The sequence below is a fragment of the Perognathus longimembris genome, chromosome 17, assembly GCF_023159225.1.
Source record: "Perognathus longimembris pacificus isolate PPM17 chromosome 17, ASM2315922v1, whole genome shotgun sequence".
NCBI lineage: Eukaryota > Metazoa > Chordata > Mammalia > Rodentia > Heteromyidae > Perognathus > Perognathus longimembris.
Window position 1 is genome coordinate 55,805,205 of NC_063177.1, and position 25,049 is coordinate 55,830,253.

At 68.2% G+C, this 25,049-nt stretch overlaps 2 protein-coding genes across 2 annotated transcripts; one reads left to right on the forward strand and one right to left on the reverse strand.

Annotated features, from left to right (window-relative positions):
* Positions 1-4,709: 4,709 nt before the first annotated feature.
* Positions 4,710-12,510, forward strand: Gcgr (glucagon receptor). The gene is given in 16 exon segments (XM_048366914.1): positions 4,710-4,745; positions 8,478-8,610; positions 8,709-8,811; positions 9,300-9,407; positions 9,481-9,602; positions 9,681-9,787; positions 9,864-10,020; positions 10,358-10,517; positions 10,590-10,650; positions 10,787-10,856; positions 11,075-11,163; positions 11,261-11,363; positions 11,365-11,400; positions 11,476-11,517; positions 12,043-12,289; positions 12,341-12,510. Coding segments are annotated over 15 exon segments (1,632 nt in total). The 5' UTR covers positions 4,710-4,745; positions 8,478-8,553.
* Positions 12,511-17,773: 5,263 nt separating this feature from the next.
* Positions 17,774-24,867, reverse strand: Mcrip1 (MAPK regulated corepressor interacting protein 1; the record flags this gene model as incomplete). The annotated part of the gene is made up of 5 exons (XM_048366915.1): positions 17,774-18,588; positions 18,721-18,822; positions 19,461-19,579; positions 19,680-19,735; positions 24,769-24,867. Coding segments are annotated over 5 exons (441 nt in total), but the record flags the coding sequence as incomplete, so codon positions are not given.
* Between the last annotated feature and the right edge of the window lie 182 nt (positions 24,868-25,049).

Genomic DNA, 25,049 nt, shown 5'->3' on the forward strand with positions numbered 1-25,049 from the left:
TCCAGAAAGAATGGGGTGGAGGGGGGCAAAGCCTGGCACCAGCGCCGGCGGTCACCTTGTGAGGGGCGCGGCCGCGGGCGGCGTGGGCCCATGCGGGGAGGGGGCGCTGGAGCTGGGCCCCCGTCACAGGATGGCAGACGGTGGGGGACCGAGACCACATAGGTCCCGGGGGGGGGGGGGGGGGACCACCGAAAGGGGAGACGGACGGGACCTGAGAGGAGACTCGGCAGGCGCGGGGGGCCCTGGGGGTGGGGCGGAGCCCTGTGCAGGGCGGGCTTCCTGAGGGCTCCCGGAGGTGTGGATGGGGGGCTGGGCCCCTGGAGCTGCGGGAGGGGAGCCCGCCACGGAGGGACTGGGATTCAGGCGTGGGGGCCCGTCCTGGACACACAGCCACACCGGGACATCCTTCCCTTTTCTTTTTCTTTGGGGGGCGGGGAGTCCTGGGCCTTGGACTCAGGGCCTGAGCACTGTCCCTGGCTTCTTTTTGCTCTAGGCTAGCACTCTGCACTTGAGTCACAGCGCCCCTTCTGGTCATTTTCTATATATGTGGTGCTGGGGAATCGAACCCAGGGCTTCATGCATACGAGGCGAGCGCTCTACCAGTGAGCCACGTTCCCAGCTCAGTACTTTCTTTCTGTTTTGCCATCTTCATACATAGGTGCGATCTATCTTACAGTCATTCACCCTCATCTTCCCTCTCCCTCACCCCTGGGCACACCCCTGGACAAGCCTCCTGATACGCATGCCCATTAGGTCCTTTTGAGTTTGGCCTATTTCACTCCATAGGATGTGCATGGGGGAACTTTCTTTTTCTTTTCTTTTCTTTTCTTTTTTTTGTCAGTCCTGGGGCTTGAACTCTGGGCCTGAGCCCCGAGCTCTGCAGCTCAAGGCTGGCACTCCCCACTTCGAGCCACAGCGGCCACTTCCAGTTTTCTGGTGCTTCATTGGAGGTAAGAGTCTCACGGCTTTTCCTGCCTGGGCTGGCTTTGAACTGCGGTCCTCAGATCTCAGCCTCCTGAGTAGCTATGGTTACAGGCGTGCACTACCTGCACCCGGCAGCATGGTGAACTTTCTAGAAGAAGACATAGCCATCTGGGCCACCCACCAGCCACAGGATGTGGAGAGGCCTCAAAGCACCTGCAGGATTGGCTGGCCAGGAGCAGACTCTGGGCAGCGGGGGGTGCTGGGTGGGGGAAGTATGAGAGGGGGTGGGGGGTGGGGGAGAAGGGGTGTGTGGAGGAGGGGTTGGGGGGAGGTCGGGGTGGGGGGCAAGGTAGGGGGAGGGTGTCACAGTAGTTGAGGGAGGGGTGCCCTCCCAGAGGGGTCTGAGGGCCAGGTGTGGCCGAGGGCTTTGTGCAGCCCCACCCAGGAGGCCTCTGGGAAGTGGGGGTGAGTGGGGGACAGCTCCCTGCGGTCAGCCGGCCGGGCCGAGCCCCTGACACCCCGGGGGCACGGGGAGGGTGGAAAGGCCGCCGCAAGGCAGATGTCTGCGCCCAGAACCTGCCTCCCCTCACCGGGACGCGGTGACCCGCCCCTTCGGGGGTCACAGCCAATGCACCCGGCCACCTCCCGCCGTTCCCCACTTGCTCCCGCTCAACACGCGTCTCAACACAGCCCCGCTCTTCCCTTCTCGTTCTCTTGCTCCCTTCCTCTCTTTCTCATTTCCCTTTTCTCTCTTGCTCTCTCTCGCTCCCTTTCGCTCTTCTCTCTTTCTCTCTTCTCCTCCCCCTGTCTCCCCACACCGCCATCTTGGTGTGAGCTGGCCGTTTGTTCTCCCCCAGTAAACTCTCCTCCATAAACGCTTCTCACCTGAGCCACGTGGTGAACCGGAGTCGCTGGGTCCCCCTCCTCCCCTTCTCTTTGAGGGTCTACCTCCTCCTGACGCCCCTCCTCGGACCAGACTGCCAACGGAGGAGCTCCCCAGACGCTTCTCGCCTTTCCCACTGCTGGCTGCGCATCCACCGACCGTCTCCTCCCTACATCTGCTGACGCCCGTCCACAGCTCCTCTGTCTGTCTGACCACGCCAGAGGGACCCCCGAATGCCTTTTAGGCCAGTCTGTTCTCATTTCGGGGTGCCTGCACCGAGAATTTGACCTTGCAGACTCCCCGTCTACATCCTCATTGGCTTCACCAAACCACTCCATAAAGCCAAGATGCCTCAGAGGCCAGGAAATCGGTCTCAGTGGCCCAGCCTTTTGGCTTGTGCCCTTGAGGGTGTGACCCCGGCTGGGTTCCAGGGACCCCCGCCCCCCACCCAGGTTCCCTCTCAAAAGCTAGCCATTCTGTTTTTTTTTTTTTTTTTGGCCAGTCCTGGCCTTGGACTCAGGGCCTGAGCACTGTCCCTGGCTTCTTCCCGCTCAAGGCTAGCACTCTGCCACCTGAGCCACAGCGCCGCTTCTGGCCGTTTTCTGTATATGTGGTGCTGGGGAATCGAACCTACGGCCTCATGTATCCGAGGCAGGCACTCTTGCCACTAGGCTATATCCCCAGCCCAGCCATTCTGGTTTTGATGGAGTCCACACACTGAAGGAAGAAGTGGGCGGTTTTGGAGAAATAAGTCTGACAAGTATTTGTGGTCGATTCCTAATAAGTTGCAGCCCCTGCCTCGTGAGGCTTCTTCCGGCTTCATTCAAGGACCGGCCTCCACCACCAAGGGGACAGCGCTGCCTGCCTTCTGGGGGGGGGGGGGCGCATCTCCACCTCTTACCCCTCATGTCCGCACCCTGGCCAGCAGGAAGTAGCCAGAGAGAGGGCGCCCTTTTTCATCCTTATTAAAAGGCCGGAATGTAAGGTTCCCCCCCCCCCAGGGCTCCGTGCAGATGCCCCCCACCTGTTTAGGTCTGTGCCCAGCCCAGTACCTGGGTTTACCCAGGTCACGGGCACCTGGAGGCCGCTACCATCCTGCTTCTCCGAGGTCACAGCCCGTCCACCCGGCCAGGTCTCCTTTCCCCCCATAAGCAGCAGTCCCGGCTCCTTTCCTTTCCTCTTTTTTACTCCTTTCCCTTCTTCCTTCCCCTCTGTCTCCCGACTCCATCTTGCGTGGACCCCCAGTTTGCTCTCCCCCCAATAAACTCTTCTCTGCCTGAACACGTGGCTGCTTCCTCTCCCCAACCTTACAGCGCCCGCGAGGCCTCGCGGCAGCCCAGGCCCCCGACCCCTGTGCGGGCCCGGAGCCGTCACCAGGAGCAGGTGCGGGAGGGAGGGAGGGATCCTGTCCTCCAGACGACGGCCCCGGCACACGGGACAGGGCGCCGCGACGCGCGCCTCCCGACCCCCCCGGCCTCCCGACCCCGCGCGCCCGCCCTGCGCGCCTCCCGACCCCCCCGCGCCTCCCGATCCCGCGCGCCCGCCCCGCGCGCCTCCCGACCCCCCCGGCCTCCCGATCCCGCGCGCCCGCCCCGCGCGCCTCCCGACCCCCCCCCCCGCCTCCCGACCCCGCGCGCCCGCCCCGCGCGCCTCCCGACCCCCCCCCCGCCTCCCGACCCCCGCGCGCCCCGCCCTGCGCGCCTCCCGACCCCCCGCGCCTCCCGATCCCCCGCGCTCGCCCGCCCCGCGCGCCTCCCGACCCCCCGGCCTCCCGATCCCGCGCGCCCGCCCCGCGCGCCTCCCGACCCCCCCCGCCTCCCGACCCCGCGCGCCCGCCCCGCGCGCCTCCCGACCCCGCGCGCCCGCCCGCGCGCCTCCCGACCCCGCGCGCCCGCCCGCCCCGCGCGCCTCCCGACCCCGCGCGCCCGCCCCGCGCGCCTCCCGATCCCGCGCGCGCCCGCCCCGCGCGCCTCCCGATCCCGCGCGCCCGCCCGCGCGCCTCCCGACCCCGCGCGCCCGCCCGCGCGCCTCCCGACCCCCCCCCCGCCTCCCGACCCTCCGCGCCCGCCCCGCGCGCCTCCCGATCCCCGCGCGCACCGCCCGCCGCGCGCCTCCCGATCCCGCGCGCCCGCCCCCGCGCGCCTCCCCGATCCCGCGCGCCCGCCTCCGCGCGCTCCCGACCCCGCGCGCCCGCCCCCGCGCGCCTCCCGACCCCCCCACCCCGCCCTCCCGACCCCGCGCGCCCGCCCCCGCGCGCGCTCCCGACCCCGCGCGCCCGCCCCGCGCGCCTCCCGACCCCCCCCCCGCCTCCCGACCCCCGCGCGCCTCCCGACCCCGCCGCAGCCCGCCCCGCGCGCCTCCCCGACCCCCGCGCGCCCGCCCCCGCGCGCCTCCCCGACCCCGCGCGCCCGCCCCGCGCGCCTCCCGACCCGCGCGCCCCGCCCGCCGCGCGCCTCCCGACCCCGCGCGCACCCGCCCCGCGCGCCTCCCGATCCCGCGCGCCCTCCCGACCCCCCCCGGCCTCCCGACCCCGCGCGCCCGCCCCGCGCGCCTCCGATCCCGCACACCTCGACCCTGCAAACCCCCACCCCGCGCCCCTCCGCACCCCCCACGGCCCTGGGAGCCGAGACCTCGCTCACCGCCCCTGCCGGGCGGCGGGCGGGAGCCGAGGGCGGCGCGTGGAGCTCCCAAACGCGCAGGGCGGCGGCGCGAGGGTCCCCCGGGTCCCCGCGGGCGGGCGGGGCGGCGGGGCGCGCGGGGCGGGGCCTCGGCCGGGACCCCTCGGCCCCCGCCGCCCCGCCCCGCGCCACCGCCCCGCGGCGCCGGAAAGTTCGCGCGGGCGCGGAGTCGGCGCCGACCGGGACCCGAGCGGCCCGCCCGCGCCCAGGCTGCGCGCCGAGCTCGTCGGGCTCGGAGCCCGCGCGACGCCCCGCCGGAGGTGAGCGCCCGGGGCGGCGGGGGGCGCGGGGCGGGCGGCGGGGGGGGCGCGGGCGGCGGGTTCGCTCCCCAGGGCCCGGGTCTCCCAGCCCCAGCCCCGAACGGCCACCGTCAGGCGGGCCTCCGGGCGCCGGCCCCGGGGGTGGGGCGGGGTGGGGCGTGCGGCGCGGCCTCCGGCGGGGCGCCCCCTCCGGCCCCGTCCCGCCCCCCCCCCCCGCTCGGTGCAGGGGCCCCCACCTGTGACTCGGCCGGGGAGGGGGCGCGGGCCGCTGAGCCGCAGCCCTCGGCCCGCCCGCCGCCTCCGCTTCCCCCGGGCGGTGGGGTCGCCGCCTCCGCCGAGCCCCGCCCGCCCGCCGCCCGCCCCTCCCGGCTGCGTCCCCGAGGGGGGGGCACCGGGCTTCGTCCACAGCCGTCGTCCCGCTCCTGCCCCGGGGCTGCGACCCCCGCCGCCTCCCGGCCTCCCCGCAGCCCGCGCTCCCGGCCCCGCGCACACCGGAAGCCTCTGCGGCCCCTGCGGAGGGTAGGGCGCCGAGGGGAGCGCGGGCGGCCCTGGGGAGCCCGGCGGGGCCCGGTGGCGGCGTGGGGGCCCGAGGGGAGCCGAGGCTGAGGCCAGGGCACGCTCGGTCCCGAGGAGCGGGGGAGGAGGGCGGGGGGGAGAGGGGCAGCGCTCTGTCCGGGGCGGGAGGGGGGCAGCGCTCTGTCCGGGGCTCCTCACCGCACCTGAGAGGTGGAACCGGGGCCACGCCAAGCCCGGGCCATCGCGCGGAGCCTGGAGAGGCCTCCGCACCGCCCCGTCCCCCCGCCGCCCCGTCCCCCCCCGCCGCCCCGTCCCCCCCGCCGCCCCGTCCCCCCGCCGCGCCCGTCCCCCCCCGCCGCCCCGCCGCCCCGTCCCCTCCGCCGCCCCGGTCCCCGTCCCCCCGTCCCTCCCCCCCCCCCCCCCCGCCGCCCTGTCGCCCGTCCCAGGCTGCTCACTCATTCAACAAATATTTGTCAAGGTTGCTGATGGCCGCCCCTGGGGTCAGTGTTTACCCCCCAGGGGGGGCAGCCGCCCTTTGCCCCGCGGTTCATTCATTCCCGCTGGGTCCCAGGCTCTTCCTGCGGGCCGGGCCCGGGCGCTTCCAGCAGACCCCAAGTGGGCGCAGTGGGGGCCGCTCCCACCTCCCGTGCCCGCCCACTCCTCCGCCATCGCAGAAGCGTCCGGACGCCTGCCACGCCCCCCGACGCCCACAGGGAATGGGGGCCTTGCCAAACTCCGACCCCAGACCCGGGGAGCCGGGGCCCCATCCCCGGGGGCCCTGAGACCCCGGCCCCATCCCCGGGGGCCCTGAGACCCGGGCCCCATCCCCGGGGGCCCTGAGACCCCGGCCCCATCCCCGGGGGCCCCGCCCCTCCGTGCCTTTGAGCCGCCCCAGCCCAGGACCCAGGTGCTGGGGAATCTTCAGGTCACCGGATTAGCCCTGTTTTGGGGGGGGGGTGGTCCTGGGCCTTGAACTCAGGGCCCGGGTGCTGACCCTGAGGCGTTTCGTGCTCACGGCTGGCGCCCTCGCAGCCTTGGGGTGACGGAGTGGAGAGGAGGGTTGCGTGGGCCGGCCCGCCCAGGCTGGACCCCAACACTCAGCCCCCCCCCCCCCCCGCCTCCTGAGGGACCTGCAGGGGCGGGCCGCGGGTGCCGGGCTACTCCTGACACTTTTACCCCCCTGGTGGGGCGCAGGCAGTGCCCCTGGGTGAGCTGCCATGAAGAATGGGGAGGGGGGAGCCCATCACCCCTCCCCCGTGCCTCTGGGCCCGGGGGGGGGGTGTGGGGACCCTCGCCCGGCAGGAGCAGCCCCGATGTGGTTCTGCCCCCTTCTTCCCCCGGCCTCCATCGTCCTCGTAGCCCTGCACGGGCCTTGGAACGCGTCCTTTCTCCCCGCAGGGGTGCTGAGGCAGAGCTGGGCTGGGGGGACCGGGGAGCTGGTCCTCTCCCTGGGCGGAGCAGCCCGCGCGCCCCCTGCGCCTTCGCGCACCGGCCGGCGGTGGTCAGTGCTTCCCGCGCGGCCTGCGGCCGGCAGGGGCGGGGGGGGCTGGAGGCGCGGCTTAGGCCTGCCCGGGGCAATGGCAGCCAGTCCTGCTGGGGTGACCGCCCCGGCCAGCCACCTGCCGGCTCCGCGCCCCGCGCCCCTTACCCCCGCGCCGGAGCCAGGGGCCTGCGGTCCTGGGCCCCGTGGGACCCGGGAGCCCTTCTCGGGCCCAGCAGGTGGTGTGGCCCGCATGGCGGGGGCCACCGTGCAGTGGGGCACCGGAGGCAGGAGCGGAGAGGAGCCCACGGGGGGGCGGGGGGGGCGGGGGTGGCCCTCACCAGGGCTCCGCTGCCCGGCCCTTCTCAGCCCGCCGCCCGCCGCCCCGCACCCGGAAACGCCCGAGCCACCGGCGCCCGCGCCCTGGTGCGCCGCTGACCCGGTGCATAAACAAGACCGAGCTAAGGACCGCGGGGCGCAGGGCCGACGCCACGCAGGCCCGCTCCACGCAGGCCCGCTCCACGCAGGCCCCGCCCCACGCAGGCCGACGCCACGCAGGCTCGCCCCACGCAGGCCCGCCCCACGCGGGCCCGCCCCACGCAGGCCGACGCCACGCAGGCCGACCCCACGCAGGCAGACGCCACGCAGGCCGACGCCACGCAGGCCCGCCCCACGAAGGCCGACGCCACGCAGGCCCACCCCACGCAGGCTCGCCCCACGCAGGCCCGGTCCACGCAGGCCCGCCCCACGCAGGCCCGCCCCACCGAAGGCCGACGCCACGCAGGCCCCGCTCCACGCAGGCCCGCTCCACGCAGGCCCGCCCCACGAAGGCCGACGCCACGCAGGCCCGCTCCACGCAGGCCCGCTCCACGCAGGCCCGCCCCACGCAGGCTCGCCCCACGCAGGCCCGCCCCACGCGGGCCCGCCCCACGCGGGCCCGCCCCACGCAGGCCGACGCCACGCAGGCTCGCCCCACGCAGGCCCCGCCCCACGCGGGCCCGCCCCACGCAGGCCGACGCCACGCAGGCCGGCCCCACGCAGGCCGGCCGGGCCCGCGTCGGGCGCCCTCCAGCTTTAGGCCGTATTGGCGCTGCGAAGATGGATGCCACGTGGCGCATGAGGTCGTCACGCCGCGCACGCTCCCGGGCTCACGGCGTCGGGGCGCGCGTGCCCGTCCGGCCTCGCGCATGCGTGCGCTCACGGCGTCGGGGCGCGCGTGCCCTTCCGGCCTCGCGCATGCGTGCGCTCACGGCGTCGGGGCGCGTCGCTCAGGCCGTCTGAGGGGCGCGGGTTGCGAGGCCGCGGAGGCTGCCGCCGCCTCGGGCTCCCGGGACCGCGGTGGGAGAGCAGCACCGGCCGGAGCCCCTCCGCCGGCCCCGCGGCGGGCACTGCCCATCTCCGAGGGACGCGCCCGCCGCGGGGCCCCCCGGCGAAGCCGAGCCCGCGACAGCCTGGCGGTGTGCTGCTCCTGGAAAGATGGGTCCAGAGACCGCCCGGGCAGCCCCCCAAGGGATGAGCCCTGCACCCCCAGTTGGTTGCCTAGGAGACTAGGTGGGGAGGGTGGAGGGGCGGGCCGGCCGGGGGCCTTGGGTGGGGAGCCAGGTCGCTGGTGGGAGCCCCGGTGACACTCCCCGCGCCCCTCCCGCCCCCCCCCCCCCCCCGGCTCCCGGGCCCGTGTCAGGCGCGCACCCCCTGCTCTGGACTGGCTCCAGACCCCAGCGTCTGGTCCTCCGCAGCCCCGGGAAGGGTGCGCACACCCGGAAGTCCCCCAGCACGGCCCCTGCCAGATGTGGGGGGCAGCCGCCCAGAGGCATGCCCCCTTCCGGGCCCTGCCCCGGCCACCTGCTGCTGCTGCTGCTGGCCTACCAGGTGGGTGCCGCACGCCCCGGCCGGGCACGGGGGGGGGGGGGGCCTGCCCTCCCTTCCCCGGCTGACTGCCCCTGGCTCCCGCCCCCCCCCCCCCGCAGCCCCAGGCCCCCTCCGCCCAGGTGATGGACTTCCTGTTCGAGAAGTGGAAGCTCTACCGTGACCAGTGTCACTACAACCTGAGCCTGCTGCCCCCGCCCACGGGTGAGCCCCCCCCAGCGCCCCCCGCTGGGCGGGCTGCCTGGGTGCCCCGCGCCCTGCCCTGCGTTCTCAGGGGAGGTGACGGGGCCAAGAAATGGCAGAATGCCCCTGGGGCCCGGCTTAGGGGCCCCGCGCCCAGCCCGAGGCGCGGGCCCGCGCCCCTGCTGAGCTCCCAGTGGGCGGACGGTGCCCGGGTGCCGGCAGTGGGCGGGGACCACAGCCCGGGGCAGAGAGACTGGGCGAGGGGACCCCCGGGGGGCTGTGACGACACGGGGACAAGGGGCCAGCCTGCACCGCAGGGCAGAGGGGACGCAGGGCGCAGGGCCCCGGGGCGGCCGCAGGTCCTGGGGAGGTGCTGACGGGTGAGGTCCTCCTCCGGCAGGGGCACCCGGCTACGGGAGGGGCACCGGTGGGGAGGGGGGCTCCGCGGGGAGGTGCCCGGGGCAGGTTCAGGCCTGGGCTGAGGGGCCCGTCCCCCCCCCCCCCCCCAGAGCTGGTCTGTAACAGAACGTTTGACAAGTACGCCTGCTGGCCCGACACGCCCCCCAACACCACCGCCAACGTCTCCTGCCCCTGGTACCTGCCCTGGTACGACAAAGGTAACTGGGGGGCCCGGAGCGGCCGGCGGGGCGGGGACCGGGGGCCCGCTGACCGCGCCGCCTCCCCGCCCAGTGCAGCACCGCCTGGCGTTCCGGAGGTGCGGGCCCGACGGGCAGTGGGTGCGCGGGCCCCAGGGGCAGCCCCGGCGCGATGCCTCCCAGTGCCAGATGGACAGCAAGGAGGTCGAGGTCCAGGTACGCCCCGAGGGCGCCGCGGGGCGGGGCGCGGGGGGGGGGAGCCTCGCCCTGAGCGGCCGGCCCTGCGGTTTGCAGAAGGAGGTCGCCAAGCTGTACCGGAGCTTCCAGGTGATGTACACCACGGGGTACAGCCTGTCGCTGGCGGCCCTGCTCCTGGCCCTGGCGGTGCTCCTGGGCCTCAGGTGGGCGCCGGCGCCCGCGGGTGGGGCCGGGGAGGGGCGGGCGGGCGGGGCGGCGCTGACCGGCCCGTCCCCGCAGCAAGCTGCACTGCACCCGCAACTACATCCACGGGAACCTGTTTGCGTCCTTCGTGCTCAAGGCCGGCTCGGTGCTGGTCATCGACGGGCTGCTCCAGACCCGCTACGGCCAGAAGATCGGGGACGACCTCAGCGTCGGCGTCTGGCTCAGCGGCGGGGTGAGCGCAGGCCTGAGGATCCGGTGACCCGGCCGGGGGGCGGGGCCTGGGGTGGGGGCGGGGCCGGGGCGGGGCCTGGGGTAGGGGCGCGGTCGGGTGGTAGGGGCGCGGTTGGGGCCTGGGGTGGGATTGGGGCCTGGGGTGGGATTGGGGCGGGGGCCTGGGGTAGGGGCGGGGCCTGGCATAGGGGCGGGGCCGGGGTAGGGGTGGGGCGGGGTAGGGGGCAGGGCCTGGGGTAGGGGCGGGGCCGGGGCCTGGGGTGGGATTGGGGGCGGGGCCTGGGGTAGGGGCGTGGCCGGCGCGCCATGGCCACTCCCCCCCGTTGTGCCCCGCCCAGGCGGTGGCCGGCTGCCGCGTGGCCGCGGTGGTCATGCAGTACGGCGTCGTGGCCAACTACTGCTGGCTGCTGGTGGAGGGCGTGTACCTGCACGGCCTGCTCCGCCGCGCCGCCGTCCCCAAGAGGAGCTTCTTCGCCGTCTACCTGGGCATCGGCTGGGGTGAGTGGGCGGGCGGGGCCCGGGAGAGGCGGGGCGCGCCCGGCACCCCGCCTCAGCTGCCGCCCCCCGCAGGCGCGCCCTTGCTGTTCGTCATCCCCTGGGCGGTGGTCAAGGGCCTGTTTGAGAACGTCCAGTGAGTACGGACGCGCGCGGAGGGGCGCGGCGGCGGCGCCCGGGCGGGGGCTCCCTCCTGACTCCGCCCCTCCCCTCTGAGCCGCCCAGAGCCCAGCCGGATGGAGGTGGGTCTGGGGTCTGCTTCGCCCTTCCAGGTGCTGGACCAGCAATGACAACATGGGCTTTTGGTGGATTCTGCGCGCCCCCGTCTTCCTGGCCATCCTGGTGAGGACTGGGGGCCCCTCCGGGCGCCGCTCGACGGGACGCCCCCCCCTGCCGCGCCTTCCTCGGCCCCCGCGGAGCCCGGGAGGAAGGAGGAGCCCGGCCTCGCCCGGCGCTGCCCACGCGGGGCGGATGCCCGCCTGCCTCGGGGCCACGTGGGCCCCCCCCCCCCCCCACAGCGTGGCCCTCGGGCTGCCGTGACTCGTATCTGCCCCGCACAGATCAACTTCTGCATCTTTGTCAGAATCCTCCACCTGCTCGTGGCCAAGCTGCGCGCCCGGCAGATGCACCACGCGGACTACAAGCTCCGGTGGGTGAGCGGGGGCCCGGCCGGGGCCACGGGGAGTCGGGCGGGAGCCCCGGCCGGGAGGGCGGGGTGCTCCCGTGCTCAGGCCCGGCCCCCGCAGGCTGGCCAAGTCCACGCTCACCCTCATCCCCCTCCTGGGCGTCCACGAGGTGGTCTTCGCCTTCGTGACCGACGAGCAGGCCCAGGGCGCCCTGCGCTCCACCAAAACTCTTCTTCGACCTCTTCCTCAGCTCCTTCCAGGTGACCCTCTGCCCGCCCCCCCCTCCCCCCGGCCCCGGGGCGCGGGGCGCACCCCTGACCCCGCTGTCCTTCCAGGGCCTGCTGGTGGCGGTTCTCTACTGCTTCTTCAATAAGGAGGTAGGTGGGGTGGGGCCTCTGGGCTCCCCCTCCCACTGAGAACTGCCCCCCCCCCGTGGGGCCTCTGGGCCCACCCTCCCACTGAGAACTGCCCTCCTGCATTGGCACATTCTGCTCCCCCTGGCAGTGACACCATATTGTGCGACTTGGAGCTTGCTTTGCCCAGGGCCCACGCTGACTGAGGCTGGGCCCCTTCCTGAGGCCCAGGCAGGGCCCTGGGGGAGGGGAAGGGGGAGGGAAGGAGGGCTGTGGCAGGGTCTGGGGGAGGGGAAGGGGGCGGGAAGGAGGGCTGTGGCAGGGTCTGGGGGAGGGGAAGGGGGAGGGAAGGAGGGCTGTGGCAGGGGGAGGGGGAGGGGCGGGAAGGAGGGCTGTGGCAGGGCCCGGGGGAGGGGAAGGGGGAGGGAAGGAGGGCTGTGGCAGGGGGAGGGGGAGGGGAGGGAAGGAGGGCTGTGGCAGGGCCCGGGGGAGGGGAAGGGGGGGACGGAGGGCTGTGGACTGGCCGCAGCGCTGGCCCTGGCTCCGCAGGTGCAGGCGGAGCTGCTGCGGCGCTGGCGGCGCTGGCGGGAGGGCACGGTGCTGCGGGACGAGCATCTCTCCGGCAGCCAGGTGTCCCCCTGCCAGAAGCTGCAGCTCCTGAGGGACGGCGGCGGGGGCGGCCGGGACCCCTCCGCGGAGACCCCCTCGGCGGACAGCCCGCCTGAGTCTCCGCTGGACCCTGGCCACGATGGACTCAGCCCGGGCACCACCCTGGGCGTGGGCGTGGGGGGGCCGGGTGGGGGGTGCTGCGTGGCCCGTGTGCACAGACGTGTCCTCCAATAAAGAGCTCGAGTGGCGTCCGAGGCAGCTGGGCTGGAGTGCGTGGCGGGGCCCGGGGCTCGCGTCCTCGGCGGCACCCTCCCGCCGCCCGTGCCCCCCGCGGTGGCGGAGTGCGTCCTGGCTCAGGACCGGGACGGGGTGCTGAGGGGCGGGGCCCGGACTCTGGGGCGCTCCTGACCCCGAGGCACGGGGACGCCCCGGCCCGGCCTGTGCTGCGGGCAGAGGCGAGTCCACCTGGGCGGCCGGAGGGGCTGCGGTCGGCCCCCCGCCATGGACGGTGGATGGGTGCCAGCGTGGGGTGGGGGAGGGGGAGGGGGGGGGGGCGCCTCCGGGAGGGCAGGGCACGTGGACCAGAGCTGCTCAGGCACAGCCTGGCTAATTGGAGCAAATGAAGGGACAGGAGGCCACTCAGCAAGGTAAACAGTGACCTGCCGGGAGGGGACTGCCCCGCCACCCGCCACCAGGGGGGCAGGGAGGGCTGGCTCCCTGTGGAGGGGGAGGGGTTGCCGGGTTACTGGGCATGATGGGGGCAGCTGCACCTGCCGAAGGCCAGTTGGCCCTGACCTTGAGGCCGGTGCTTCTCAGGTCGGGAGCCCCGGACTCCCGGGCGCTGGTGCGAGTCCAGGGCCGTTTCCTTCCTGTCAGCTGAGCTTCCCCCCCATTCCGAGTCCCGCCGCCCTTGTCCTCCTATACCCCAGCCCCCACCCCTGCCCCGGGGGGAACTGGAGCCGGCTGGTGGAACCAGACGCAGGAGTGGGGCCAGGTGAGAGCCAGTAAACAGGAACCGTGCCGAGGCGGCCCCCCGGGAGCCTCCCCTCGGCCCTCCCTCGTGCCCGGCAGGGCTTCCCTGTCTCCCAGCCCCCCTCATGATCCCCCTAAAATGAGGATGGAGCCCGTGGCTCACACCTGTCATCCCAGCTACTCAGGAGGCGAAGACGTGAGGACCACAGTTCAAGGCCAGCCCAAGCAGGAAATCCACGAGACGCTCATCTGCAGTGAACCACCCGAAGACTGGACGTGGCGCTGTGGCTCAAAGTGCGAGAGCGCTAGCCTTGAGCAAGTAGCTCGGCGCCCAGGCCCTGAGTTCAAGCCCCAGAGCCTACAGAAAACAAAAACTAAACATGAAGCATGGAGGAGGAAAGCCAGGAGAGGAGAGCCACGGGTGAGCAGGCGGAGGTCCGGAGGATTCCCCGCAGGGGTTAAGGGAAGACAGGAGCGGGGGGAGAGCCCAGGGCTTCATCCGTGATCAGCAACGGGGAGAACGGAAGGCAATGAGACCCTGCCGCACGCCACAGCCCTGCCGTCCGTCCAGCGCCGGCGACACAGCGAGACCCTGTCCAGACACATGCCAGGGTCGGGAGCGTGGTGCACTAAGAGCCATTTTCCCAGCCTGTCGAATCCCCGGCATGGAAGGAAAACAAAACAAATCAATTAGTCCAAGTCCAAGGAAAACAAACACTTGGGAAGAAAAAAAAAACTTTACCACACAGCTCAATTCTGAATACAAACACAGACGTCACACTGTAAACACTCAACGTTGACCTAACCATAAATTATGGGAAGAAAAGAACTCGCGAGGATGTTGAGGAGGCAAACACAAGCGCGTATCGAGGGTGAGCACGCAGGAGACACGGAGTCCATTCACATGCGTTACGCAGAGACGGAAATGCAACCCAAAGAATCGCAAGAACCAGACAAGTGTCCTCCTGGGCACAGAGTTCGTGCTCTTAATCTCGGCCAACAGGAGGCTGAGACAGGAGATCGAGAGTTTGAGGCCAGCCTGGGCTACAACAAGAGACCCTGTCTCGATAAGGTCTAGCTACCCTGGAGGCCGTGACTGGAAGACCCTGGTGTGAGGCCAGTCCCGGCAGGAAACTTGATGAGCACTTACCTGAGTAAAATGAGTTGGCAGTGGGGCGTGCCTGACATGCCAGCCATGGCCAGAAGCCTAAGTGGGACTGCAGTCCTGCTGGCCTGGACAAAAAGCAACACTCCAGGGGCTGGGAATATGGCCTAGCGGTAGAGTGCTCGCCCTGTATACATGAAGCCCTGGGTTCGATTCCTCAGCACCACAGACACAGAAAAAGCCAGAAGTGGCGCTGTGGCTCAGGTGGCAGAGTGCTAGCCTTGAGCAAAAAGAAGCCAGGGACAGTGCTCAGGCCCTGAGTCCAAGCCCAGGACTGGAAAAAAAAAAAAAAGCAACACTCCAACAGCTAGGGCAAAAGGGGCTGGAGGTGTTGCTCAAACGGCAGAGTACCTATGATCAAGCATGAAGCCCAGAGTTCAAACCCCAGTACCACAATTTAGAAAAACAAGCTCAGGGCTGGGAATATGGCTTAGTGGTAAAGTGCTTGTCTATCCTGCATGAAGCCCTGACTTCGATTCCTCAGTACCATATAAATAGGAAAAAGCCAGAAGTGGCGCTGTGGCTCGAGTGGTAGAGTGCTAGCCTTGAGCATAGAGAGGCTCAGGAACAGTGCTCAGGCCCTGAGTTCAAGTCCCAGGACTGGCAGGAAAAAAAAACACGAGTTCACCAATATTCAGATAACTTCTCTCCAGCCTTGGTCCTCTGGAATTTTTTTTTTTCCTCCTCTTTCTGCAGAGCTGGGGTTTAAACTTTAGTCCTCCGCTTGCTAGGCAGGTGTTCGACCACTTAAGTGACACTGTCTGCTCCAGCTGCAGAATCCACTGCCCGGGGAGGCCCAGCAGTGGAACACCTCTTGTCCATGCCCAGCCTCCCCACCCCAGCAGCGGCCCCTCAGAACAGGCCCTTCTGCCGGGACCGTTGTCCACGCGGTGGCTGAAATGATCATCTGGCTTCCAGTCTCACCAGGACAGGTGCAGAGGACGGAGGCGCAGCTCTGTGAGGGGTTGCCTCCCCTCCCGGATGCCGAATGGGAAACCCCATCGCGCAGGCCCCATGGCGAAGGCGTTCAGACTCAGGGACCGTGGCACTGGGCTTTCATATCCCGCGCAACCCACCTGAGGTGTCTGGACATCAGGGTAGTGAGCTCTGCACCCAGGGACTCATGCTTGCTAGACTAGTACTCTGCCACTTGGACCCCACCATCCTGTTTTTGCTGGACTTTTTGTTGTTGCTGTTGGTCCTGGGGCTTGGCCCCTGGGCTCTTCAGCTCAAAACTTAGCTCTCTACCACCTGAGCCACAGCACCACTTCTGATTTTCTGGTGGATAATTGGAAATGAGTCTCATGGCTTTCCTGCCCAGGCTGGCTTTGAACCGCGATCCTCAGATCTCAGTCTCCTGAGTAGCTAGGGTTACAGGCATAAGCCACTGGCACCCAGATCTGCTGGATATTATGGAGATCGAATTTAGCCAACTTTCCTGCCCACAATTGACTTCAAACCATGGCCTTTCACGATTCAATGTTGTTCTGCTCAGGACATACGCACATGCTCAGCATTTATTAGAAGTTCAAGGGCTGGGAATACGGCTTAGTGGTAGTGTTTGCCTCGTATACAGGAAGCCCTGGGTTCGATTCCTCAGCACCACATATATAGAAAGAGCCGGAAGTGGTACTGTGGCTCAAGCGGCAGAGTGCTAGCCTTGAGCAAAGAGAAGCCAGGGAAAGTGCGCAGGCCCTGAGTCCAAGGCCCAGGACTGGGAGGAAAAAAAAGTTGGGGAAGAATAAGAGCAGCTGGAGTCTGGCTGGGTAGGGAAGCCTCGCCCAGCAGGGGTGAGGGGGGGGGGGCGAGCCCTGTGGCGGCGTGTGGGCTCCCGCGCAGCCCGTGAAGCGGCGCAGGCTGAGGCTGACTTCATGCACCACAGCTTTTCTTCCCAGCCACCCTGCCTGGACCCCATGGCCCCACTCCCCAACTGGAGAGCTGGGCAGCACACCACTGGGGGGGGGTCTCCCCAGGGGCTGGCCTGGGGGCAGGGGGGACGCCAGGGGGCACCCGCCCTCCCCTCCCCACACAGACTTCCTGTCTGCACTGAGTGTTCACCCCATCTGGCAGCTTCTGGGAAGAGGACACCCCTGGAGGGAAGGGGAGTGGGTGTGCTGCAGGGTGGGGGTCCGGGTCCCAGTGGCCCCCCTCACCTCTGCTGGCCCTCGAGGGGGACTGGACCCCAATCCTGAACCCCACCTCCCCACTCCTTGGTCCGGCGCTCACAGTGGCGGTGGGCCTGGCCGCAGGGCTCCCCACATCACCCACCCAGAGACTCAGATCCTTGCACTGCGCCGGGGCGCTGTCCCTGAGCTTTTCTGCCCGTGGCTCGCTCTCTGCCACGTGTGGCTTTTTTGGTGGTATATTCGTGAGTCCCACACACTTTGCTGCGGGGCCGGCTGTGAACCCTGGCCCTCAGATCTCGGCCTCCTGAGCAGCGAGGGTGACGGGTGTACGCTGCAGGTGCCCGGCTCAGATCTCATCTTCCCGGCCGGGCAGCTGGCGGGCAGCCGCGGGGGAGGGGCGGCCTCCACGGTCCGCACGTGGGGCTACGCGGCACCCGGGGCTCCTCTGGAATGGCGGGCCGCCTTCTCAAGCACGTCCATGACGTGACTTCCAGTGGCGGCAGGCACTGGGCACTGGGCCACCAGCAAAATGGAGGCCGACGGCGGCCTGGTCAAGGTCGGTGCGCAGTGTCCGGCCTGGCCAGGACCCAGGCCCACTGGACCTCAGGAAGGCAGGGCCCTGCTGGGTTCACGTGCAGCTGCTTCTCATTCTGTGCCTTTGCCCGGTCACCCCGGCACTCCAGTGGTCTCCGGTGGATATAGGGTACAGATGTGCCGCCCCAAAACGTGTCAGCCGTCTGGACGCGCCCGCCCCGTGCCCTGTCCCGAGCCCACTCCTCCCCACGCCAGCCCTGGACAATGGAAAGCAGCGTGGTGACCCTGGCCAGGGACGCGGCCTCTGCTGGCCTCTCAGGCCCTCAGGACACGACACCATGTGCGGGGGGGGGGGGGGGGCGCCTTGTTGCAGCTGTTTATCATAGGCCCTGTCCTGTCTGCGCCTCGCTCCCTGGGGAGCTGCCCTGCCCAGCCCACCCCTGGAGACGTCTCGGGGCCTCTCGAGCCCCAGAATACTCTTCTGGGAAAGGGTGTTCCCGAAATAAATTCTGCTTGGCTTTGCCTCAGGAGCAGGGCCATTCCAGGGCCATCTCCATGTCTGAAGGTCAAGTGCACCAGGTCTTCCCTGGACCCAGCAGCTGCCCCTTTCTCTGACCGCAGAGGCCAACTTCCCGCAAGAGCTCGCAGACCGTCCTAAGGGCGGGTTAGGGAGCAGCGGGCGTGCGGGAAACGGTTTGTGGAGGAGCTGCGGCAGTGTGGCCAAGTCTGCGACCGTTCACAACAGCCCAGGCCCTCAGGCCGCTTCCCCCCCCCCCCCCCCCGCCAAGTGCTGGGTGAGAACCTCGGGCTCCTGCTGGGGGTCACTGCGTGGGCTGCAGGGCAGGGGCTCGATGACACTGCCAGGAGGCCAATCCCAGTGCCACCACCTTTATTCACAGACCCTCAGGCGCCAAAGCCAGAGACGCGTGGCTTGCAGAGGGCACAGGAAGAACAGGGGGCCCTTGTGACCCTCCCAGCACGCCGCAGAGAGCCGGGACGGGCCCGGCAGCACCACCCCTTCGGGGCGGCCTTGGTGCGATGTCCGAGGGCACCGCCGTGGCCGCAGGCTGGGGGCTGGGCCCCTTCAGGGAGGCCAGCGCTGCCCCGGCACAGAGCTGGTGCCACGCTGAAGCTGAGGCGAGGAAGGGGCGGGCTGGACGGCGGGGGCGGGGAGCAGCTCTCCCAGTGTCCAGGCAGGGGAGCAGCAGGCGTGGGGAGAGGGCACAAGCCGGGTGCAGGTCAGGCCGCGTGTCCTACTTCCTGGTCATCTCAAGGACAAAGCCAGCAGTCCCCACAGCCCAGGAGCTCAGGCTCCTTCTCCCCGAGCCTCAAGCGGCCAGGAACGGGAAGCACAGGGCGGGGACAGGTGACAGGACAGGGGGACTGGGGTCAGGGCCTCTGGGGCTGACAGAGCCAGACCCCCGCTTCCCCGGTGGCAAGGGTAACTTGCCCACAGAGGACGGGAGGGGGCTCGGGGAGGAGGGGCAGGCGTTGGCCATCAATCCTGCTGGCCCAGGGCTTTGTGGCCCCCCTCGCCCTCCTGGAGTGGGGCTCACAGACAGGAGGGAACCAACATCAAGGGCACCCTGATCTTCCGGAGGCCAGGGGAGGGGTGCTGAGGGTCCTAGGACTTCTTGGCATCCTGAGTGTTTCGGCGCTTCAGGTCACTCAGGTCGATGGGCTTGAAGGCTGCCAGGGACAGTGTGGTTGGAGCCGGGCGCCGCCTCCATCCAGCCCCCGCCTCCGGAGACCACCAGGCACGCAGAGGCTGCCGGCCCTCCTGCCTCCCCGGCCCTCCCGCCCAGGGCAGCTGCCACTCACTCTTCAGGCTTGGGTTGGGGACTTTCTCCACGTACTCCTCCACCAGGCCTCGCTCCCCGCCCGGCAGCTGGCTGCGCAGGTCTCGCTCCACACCTTGCCAGGCTACGCCAAGAAGAAGGCCGCGGGCCGGCGTCCAGCAGAGCCCCCGCCCCTCCCCCGGAAGCTGCCCCTGGCCCTGGCTCCTTCTCTTGCTAGCTCTCTCCACCCCGGCTCCTCCAGCGGGCCCGTCTCCTCGGTGCGGTGGACGGCCGCATGCCCTCCCTCCCTCCCAGCCCACCTCCTCTAGCGGCCCGTCTCCTCGGACGGCCGCATGCCCTCCCTCCCTCCCAGCCCACCTCCTCTAGCGGCCCGTCTCCTCGGTGCGGTGGACGGCCACAGGCCATTCCAGGCCTCCTTTCCCAACTCTCCCAGTGCCCCCACCTCTCAGCTGCAGGTTCCAGTCTCAGCTAGGGTGCCTTGGCCACACCCATGGCTGAGTGCACTCCATCCTCAGCAGCTCCCCTGACTTTCCAGAACATGCCCCCCCCTCCCCGTGCTGAGTACTGAATCCAGATCCCAGCTCTTGAGCACTGCCCACGTTCCTCTACTCTCCTATAGGCTGCTACCACCCAGGGGTCCTGTGCTACTCCCAACCTCTCTGGACCTCCACGTATGGGAGTAGTGACGGGGGCCCCGCCCTGGGGCGCGAGGGAGGTGAGAGGCGGCTCTGGGAGCGAGGAGCAGCGTGTGCGGCCGCTCACCTTCATAAATGAAGCGCACGTTCTCCTCGTGGGCAGGGGTGAAGATCTCGCTGCTGTTGGTGGGCGAGCGGGGGCTGCTGTTCCTCTTGCCGTTGTAGACCACTCTGGAGACAGGGGAGCTATGGGGAGTACAGTGCATGAGGACGGGGCCAGGCCCGAGGCACAGAGGATGCTCCCCCCTCTTCAGGTGGAGCCCCCCTCCACCTGCCTCAGACCCACCTGGTCATTGCTGGGACGTCTGGTCCTGGTTCTTTGCTGCCAGATCCCCTTGGCCTCTGGAACGGAAGCCCCAGAACACAGGAGTGGGACAGAGTACCAACGGCTCCAGCAGAGGAAGGGGCGGGAGGCACATCCCCCTCCTCCTTGGAAGTCTGGAACAAACCCCAGCCTGGCCTGGGTGGCCGGTAGCTCCAAGCAATCCGGGCAGCCAACGGCTGTCAGATGGGGGCAGGAGGCCTCGGCCAAGCCCGTGACCCACAGGTAACTTGGATGCTGGATGGAGGAGCCTATGACCTTTGCACTCTCTGAGCAGAAGGGCTCAATGGCACTCCCAGCTCGGCCCTTGCTGGCTACAGGTCTACTTCATTGTTTCTGTGGACCTTCAGCTTCCTAACTGAAATAGAAATACACTCCGAGATGCAGAGGAGCGCAGCACAGCCCTGAGTGGGCCCTTGGCAAGTGGCCCAAGTGCTTGGTCCCCTGGGGCTGGAGTACAGGCAGTCAGTGCCCTAGGGATACAACCAAACTAGGCCAGAGAGAAGGACGTCCCTGGGGCTGGGAATGTGGCCTAGCGGCAAGAGTGTTGCCTCCTATACATGAAGCCCTGGGTTTGATTCCCCAGCACCACATATACAGAAAACAGCCAGAAGTGGCGCTGTGGCTCAGGTGGCAGAGTGCTAGCCTTGAGCAAAAGAAGCCAGGGACAGTGCTCAGGCCCTGAGTCCAAGGCCCAGGACTGGGAAAAAAAAAAAAAAAAAAAAAAAAAAAAGGATGTCCCTGAAGAAAGCATGTTCCCAGGAGGAAGGGTGTCCCCAGAGGGTGTCCCTGCAGGAAGGGTGTCCCAGGAGGAAGGGTGTCCCTGCAGGAAGGGTGTCCTTGGAAGGAGCTACCAGGCCTGACCCAGTGACCCAGAAGCCTAGGGTACCATCTGTGAAGCCCCATTGTTTATTTGTTTTGTTTTTCTTGCCAGTCCTGGGCCTTGGACTCAGGGCCTGAGCACCGTCCCTGGCTTCTCTTTACTCAAGGCTAGCACTCTACCACTTGAGCCACAGCGCCACCTCTGGCCGTTTTCTGTATATGTGGTGCTGGGGAATCAAACCCAGGGCTTCATGTATACCAGGCGAGCACTCTACCACTAGGCCATATTCCCAGCCCCTGTGCAGCCCCATTGTTAGCCCAGGAGATTTCTGCAGCCTTGGGGAAGGGGGTCTATTCTTAGGGTAAGACTCTTACTTGGCTCAGCTGAGGTTGTATAGCACCAAATGAAGAAGACTGCTGTACAGGGCTGGTCCCAAGCCTAACCTTCCTCCAGAGAAAGCATCCTACGTGCTAGAGGGGAAGATGGGGCACCCCAGAAGGAGGTTTTAGCACAAATGCCCACCCTGCCCATCCCCAGGGCCACGGGGCGGCAGATACCCCAAGCCAGGCAACTGTAGCGCTCCCCAAGGCAGGAGCGGCTCTCTTCCTTCCTCTCTGCCTACTGAGCCATAGCCACCTGGCACAGGTAAGCTTAGGCCTGTAGGCAGGGGCAAAAACAAAACTTTGTGAAGTCAGTTCTCACTAGGGAATGGCCTGGCTCACAGCCCAAAGCAGCACACACCCAGAAGCTCGTGGGTTTCTATTTTATTTATTTATTTTTGCCAGTCCTGGGCTGTCCCTGGGCGTCTTCTGCTCAAGGCTAGCTCTCTACCACTTGAGCCACAGCGCCACTTCTGGCTTTTCCTGTTGATGTGATACCGAGGAATCGAACCCAGGGCTTCATGTACGCTAGGCAAGCACTCTACCACTAAGCCACCTTTCCACTTCCAAAAACTCACGTTTTCTTTTTTTGGCCAGTCCTGGGGCTTGGACTCAGGGCTTGAGCACTGTCTCTGGCTTCCTTTTGCTCAAGGCTAGCACTTTATCACTTGAGCCACAGCGCCCCTTCTGGCTTTTTGTTTATGTGGTGATGAGGAATCGGACCCAGGGCTTTCGCATGCTAGGCGAGCACTCTACCACTAAGCCACAGTCCCAAGCCCGCGGCTCATGTTTTCTGAAATCACAGTCTCTCTTTCACAGTGCTCTCTAGGGCACTGGGCCCGGGAACACCAGAATACTGGAAAAGCCTTCCCAAGAGAGGATAAAGAAGAGAAGCTCCACCCCAACCTCATGAAGACCCTCAGGAGCCAGACCGCTGGCCAGCCCCTGCCTCTCCTCCTAGACCTGAGCTGCCTCCTGACCCTGCAGACAGTCTGCCTTTCCTGCCCAGGACTAGCTGCTCCTGCAGGGGTGCCTGCCCCTAAAATGCCCTCCTGCAGTGCTCCCTTCCCGAGAAGCCCCGGACTCTGAAGGCTGCCTGGCTTGCACACATACCACACCCTCTCCTTGGGTCCCCCTGCCGGCACTGGCTTGGCTGTCAGCAGTGTTTGTGTTTGGTTCATCCGAGGGAAACCTGAGCTCTGAGCGTTGTTTACCAGCCAAGAATGAGGAAGCCTGACACCAGCTGAGCACGGTCCCTCAACAGGCTGGTGGGAAGGGACACAACCACAGGGGCTGAGTGGGCTTGGGAGACTGGCACGAGACTGCAGAAGCACCTAGCAATGCCTAAAATTTCATCAAACCACAGAAAGCCGTCTGTCCGTCCCAGCGCAGGTAAAGGAAAATGACGAGGGACCAGGAATGTTTGAAGGATGGGGCCTGCTCCACTTAAGAGTGAACAGAGCTGCTTCCAGGCCTCGTCCCCCAGGGCTACCACTAGATAAATGGTAAGGCTGGGCAAGGTTACCTCAAATTCCACACCATACCTCCGTGCTGGTGTGCTTCTTTCTGCCTCAATCATCTCCTTCATACAGAATATTTCTTGTGTGTGTGAATCTTAGGTCTTGAACTCAAAGCCTGGGTCCTGTCCCTGAGCTTTTGTGCTCAAGACTAGTCCTCTACCACTTGAGCTACTTCTGGCTTTTTAGTGGTTAATTAGAGATGTCTCAGAGACTTTCCTGCCCAGGTTGGCTTTGTTTGAACCATGATCCTCAGATCTTAACTTCCTGAGTAGCTAGGATTACAGGTGTGAACCACCGACACCCAGCTTCCTCTGTCTCTTTCAAATTGGTTGCAGCTGGCAATCACTAGCATGTCAGCTTGGCAAAGAACTAAGACACTACTCATGATGGTAGGGTCTCAAATCTCAGTGACTGGCTCCTAGCCCACAGACCTCCCTCCCAAAGCATTGCCATCAAAGCACTCCCTTTCCACTACCTTCCCACCAATTCACATATGCCATCACCCACACACACCCCAACACACCCAGCTGCAATAGCTTCCCCTCTTAGCTACTCAGGAGACTTGAGATCTGAGGATCACAGTTTGAAGCCAACCTGGCAGAAAACTCCCTGAGACACTTTTATCTCTAACTAAACAGCAAAAATCAGGAAGTGAAGGTCTGGCTCAAATGCTACAGTACATCCTTGAGCAAAAAGCCCAAGCAAGAGTAAGAAGCCTCAAGTTCAAGCTCCAGTACCAACACAGAAAAAGAAAGGAAAGGAAAGGAAGGAAGAGGGGGAAGGAAAAGAGAAGTAGAAAGAAGGAAGGCAGGAGGGAGGGAAGGAAGGAAGGACGGAGGGAGGGAGGGAAGGCAGGCAGGCAGGCAGGCAGGCTAGCTGGCTCTGCTGGTCACTAAGCACGAGACAAGGTCGTCTGAGGTAACTGTAATGTAGAGCAAGCCCACTCATAGGGAGGAGAAGGCCTAGAAAAGTATGACTAGAGAGACGCTGGCTACAGTAGACTAGCCATGTCCCAGCCACAAGCAACTCCTGTGTAGGGGACCTCACATACACTGTTCACGACTGACAGCGGGGCCAGGAGGGAATCACCCCACAGTGCTCCATCTCAGAGGCTGGGCAGCCTGCCACCTACCAAGCACCCCTCAGCTCCTGGTCAGGACCTTCGAAGCCACAGCAGTAGAGTTTGCCTGGTCTTCCCCAAGCCTGCCTCAAAAACTGCTGCACCCCAAGCAGGTTCCTGAAATTCCTATACTCCAAGAACAGCCTGAGTCTCTGGCAGCCATTTACAATTTTCCCTCTCCACAGGACTCGATGGGGGGATCAAGGAGTGGGAGACAAGTCAGGGCAAGAAGGCCAGAACCCATCTCAAATTCTGCCACACACGGCCATATTGCCAGAGACGTTGTGGAAGGTAATAGTACTGTCGTTCAGCAAGATGAACAACAGGTGTCTCCATTCTACTATCCTTTGGAGTTTCTGCTGCCCAAGAGCACTTACCAACCAAGCAGGGGGCAGAGAGGCAGAGCTGTGACAGGCACCCGGGCCCGGTGGTCCCCTGAAGACCTCTGCACGCAGCCCACGGGCACCGGCTCGCCCTCCTTGCCCGCTATTTGGAAACCGTCACGTCCCGAGCCCACCCCGAGTCTAGCAAGAGCTTTGGGAGTGCCCAGCTCCCGACTCCCTGCCCTCTGGCTCTCAAGCTTGCGCCGGGCCCGGCACTGGCACTCCCCCTGGGGTCGGGTGGGAGAGGCGCCCGGTCCCGCGAGGCCTAAGCCTGGCACCCGGCGAGGGCGCCGGAGCCCGGACCGCCTTTGTCACTAGGGGCCTGGGCAGTGATGGCCTCCGCCCCGCCCAGGCCGCTGGACAGCGCCCGCGGGGGCGGGCCAGGCGCCCGCAGCCCGGGACGGCAGCAGCCCGGGACGGCAGCAGCGCGGGCGGGCGGGCGGGCGGGCGGACGGGCGGGCAGCGGGACGGCGACCCTGGAAGGGCCCAAGCCCGAGCCCTCCGGCCCCGCCGCCTCAGACGGGCCCGCGCCGGCGGGACGCCCGCCCCTTCGGGGGACGTGGGCGCGGACGGCCGCCAGGCCCGATCGCCCGCGGCGAGCCCCGCGCTCCGACGCGGAAGCCGTCTCCCCGCCGCGACCGCCAGCCACGTCCACGCCCGTGCCGGGCCGCGGCGCCCCCCCGCCGGCCGCGCCTCTCCCCGCGGCCCGGGACCCCGGGGCGGGGCGGCGGGCGGGGCGGCCGGGCTCCCGCGGGGACGGCGCCGGCCCCGCTCCGCCCCGCTCCGCCCCGCCCGCCGCCGGCGCCGCGCCCGCCCGCCCGCCTCACCTCGCCCGGCTCGCCGCCGCCGCCGCCGCCGCCGCCGCCGCTGCCAGTGGGCCGACCGGAAGTGACGCCGCGCCGCGCCGACGCCGGCCACGTGACGCCCCGCCCCGCCCCCCCGGCGCGCGGGCCCTCGCGGAGGCCGCGGCGGCGGCGAGGGGAGGCCCCCGGGGACGCCGCGAGGGGAGCGGGGCGGAGCGGGGCCCCGGCCGGCCGCGGCGCGCTCGGGAGGCCGCGAGGGGAGCGGGGCGGAGCGGGGCCCCGGCCGGCCGCGGGCGGGCGCGGGC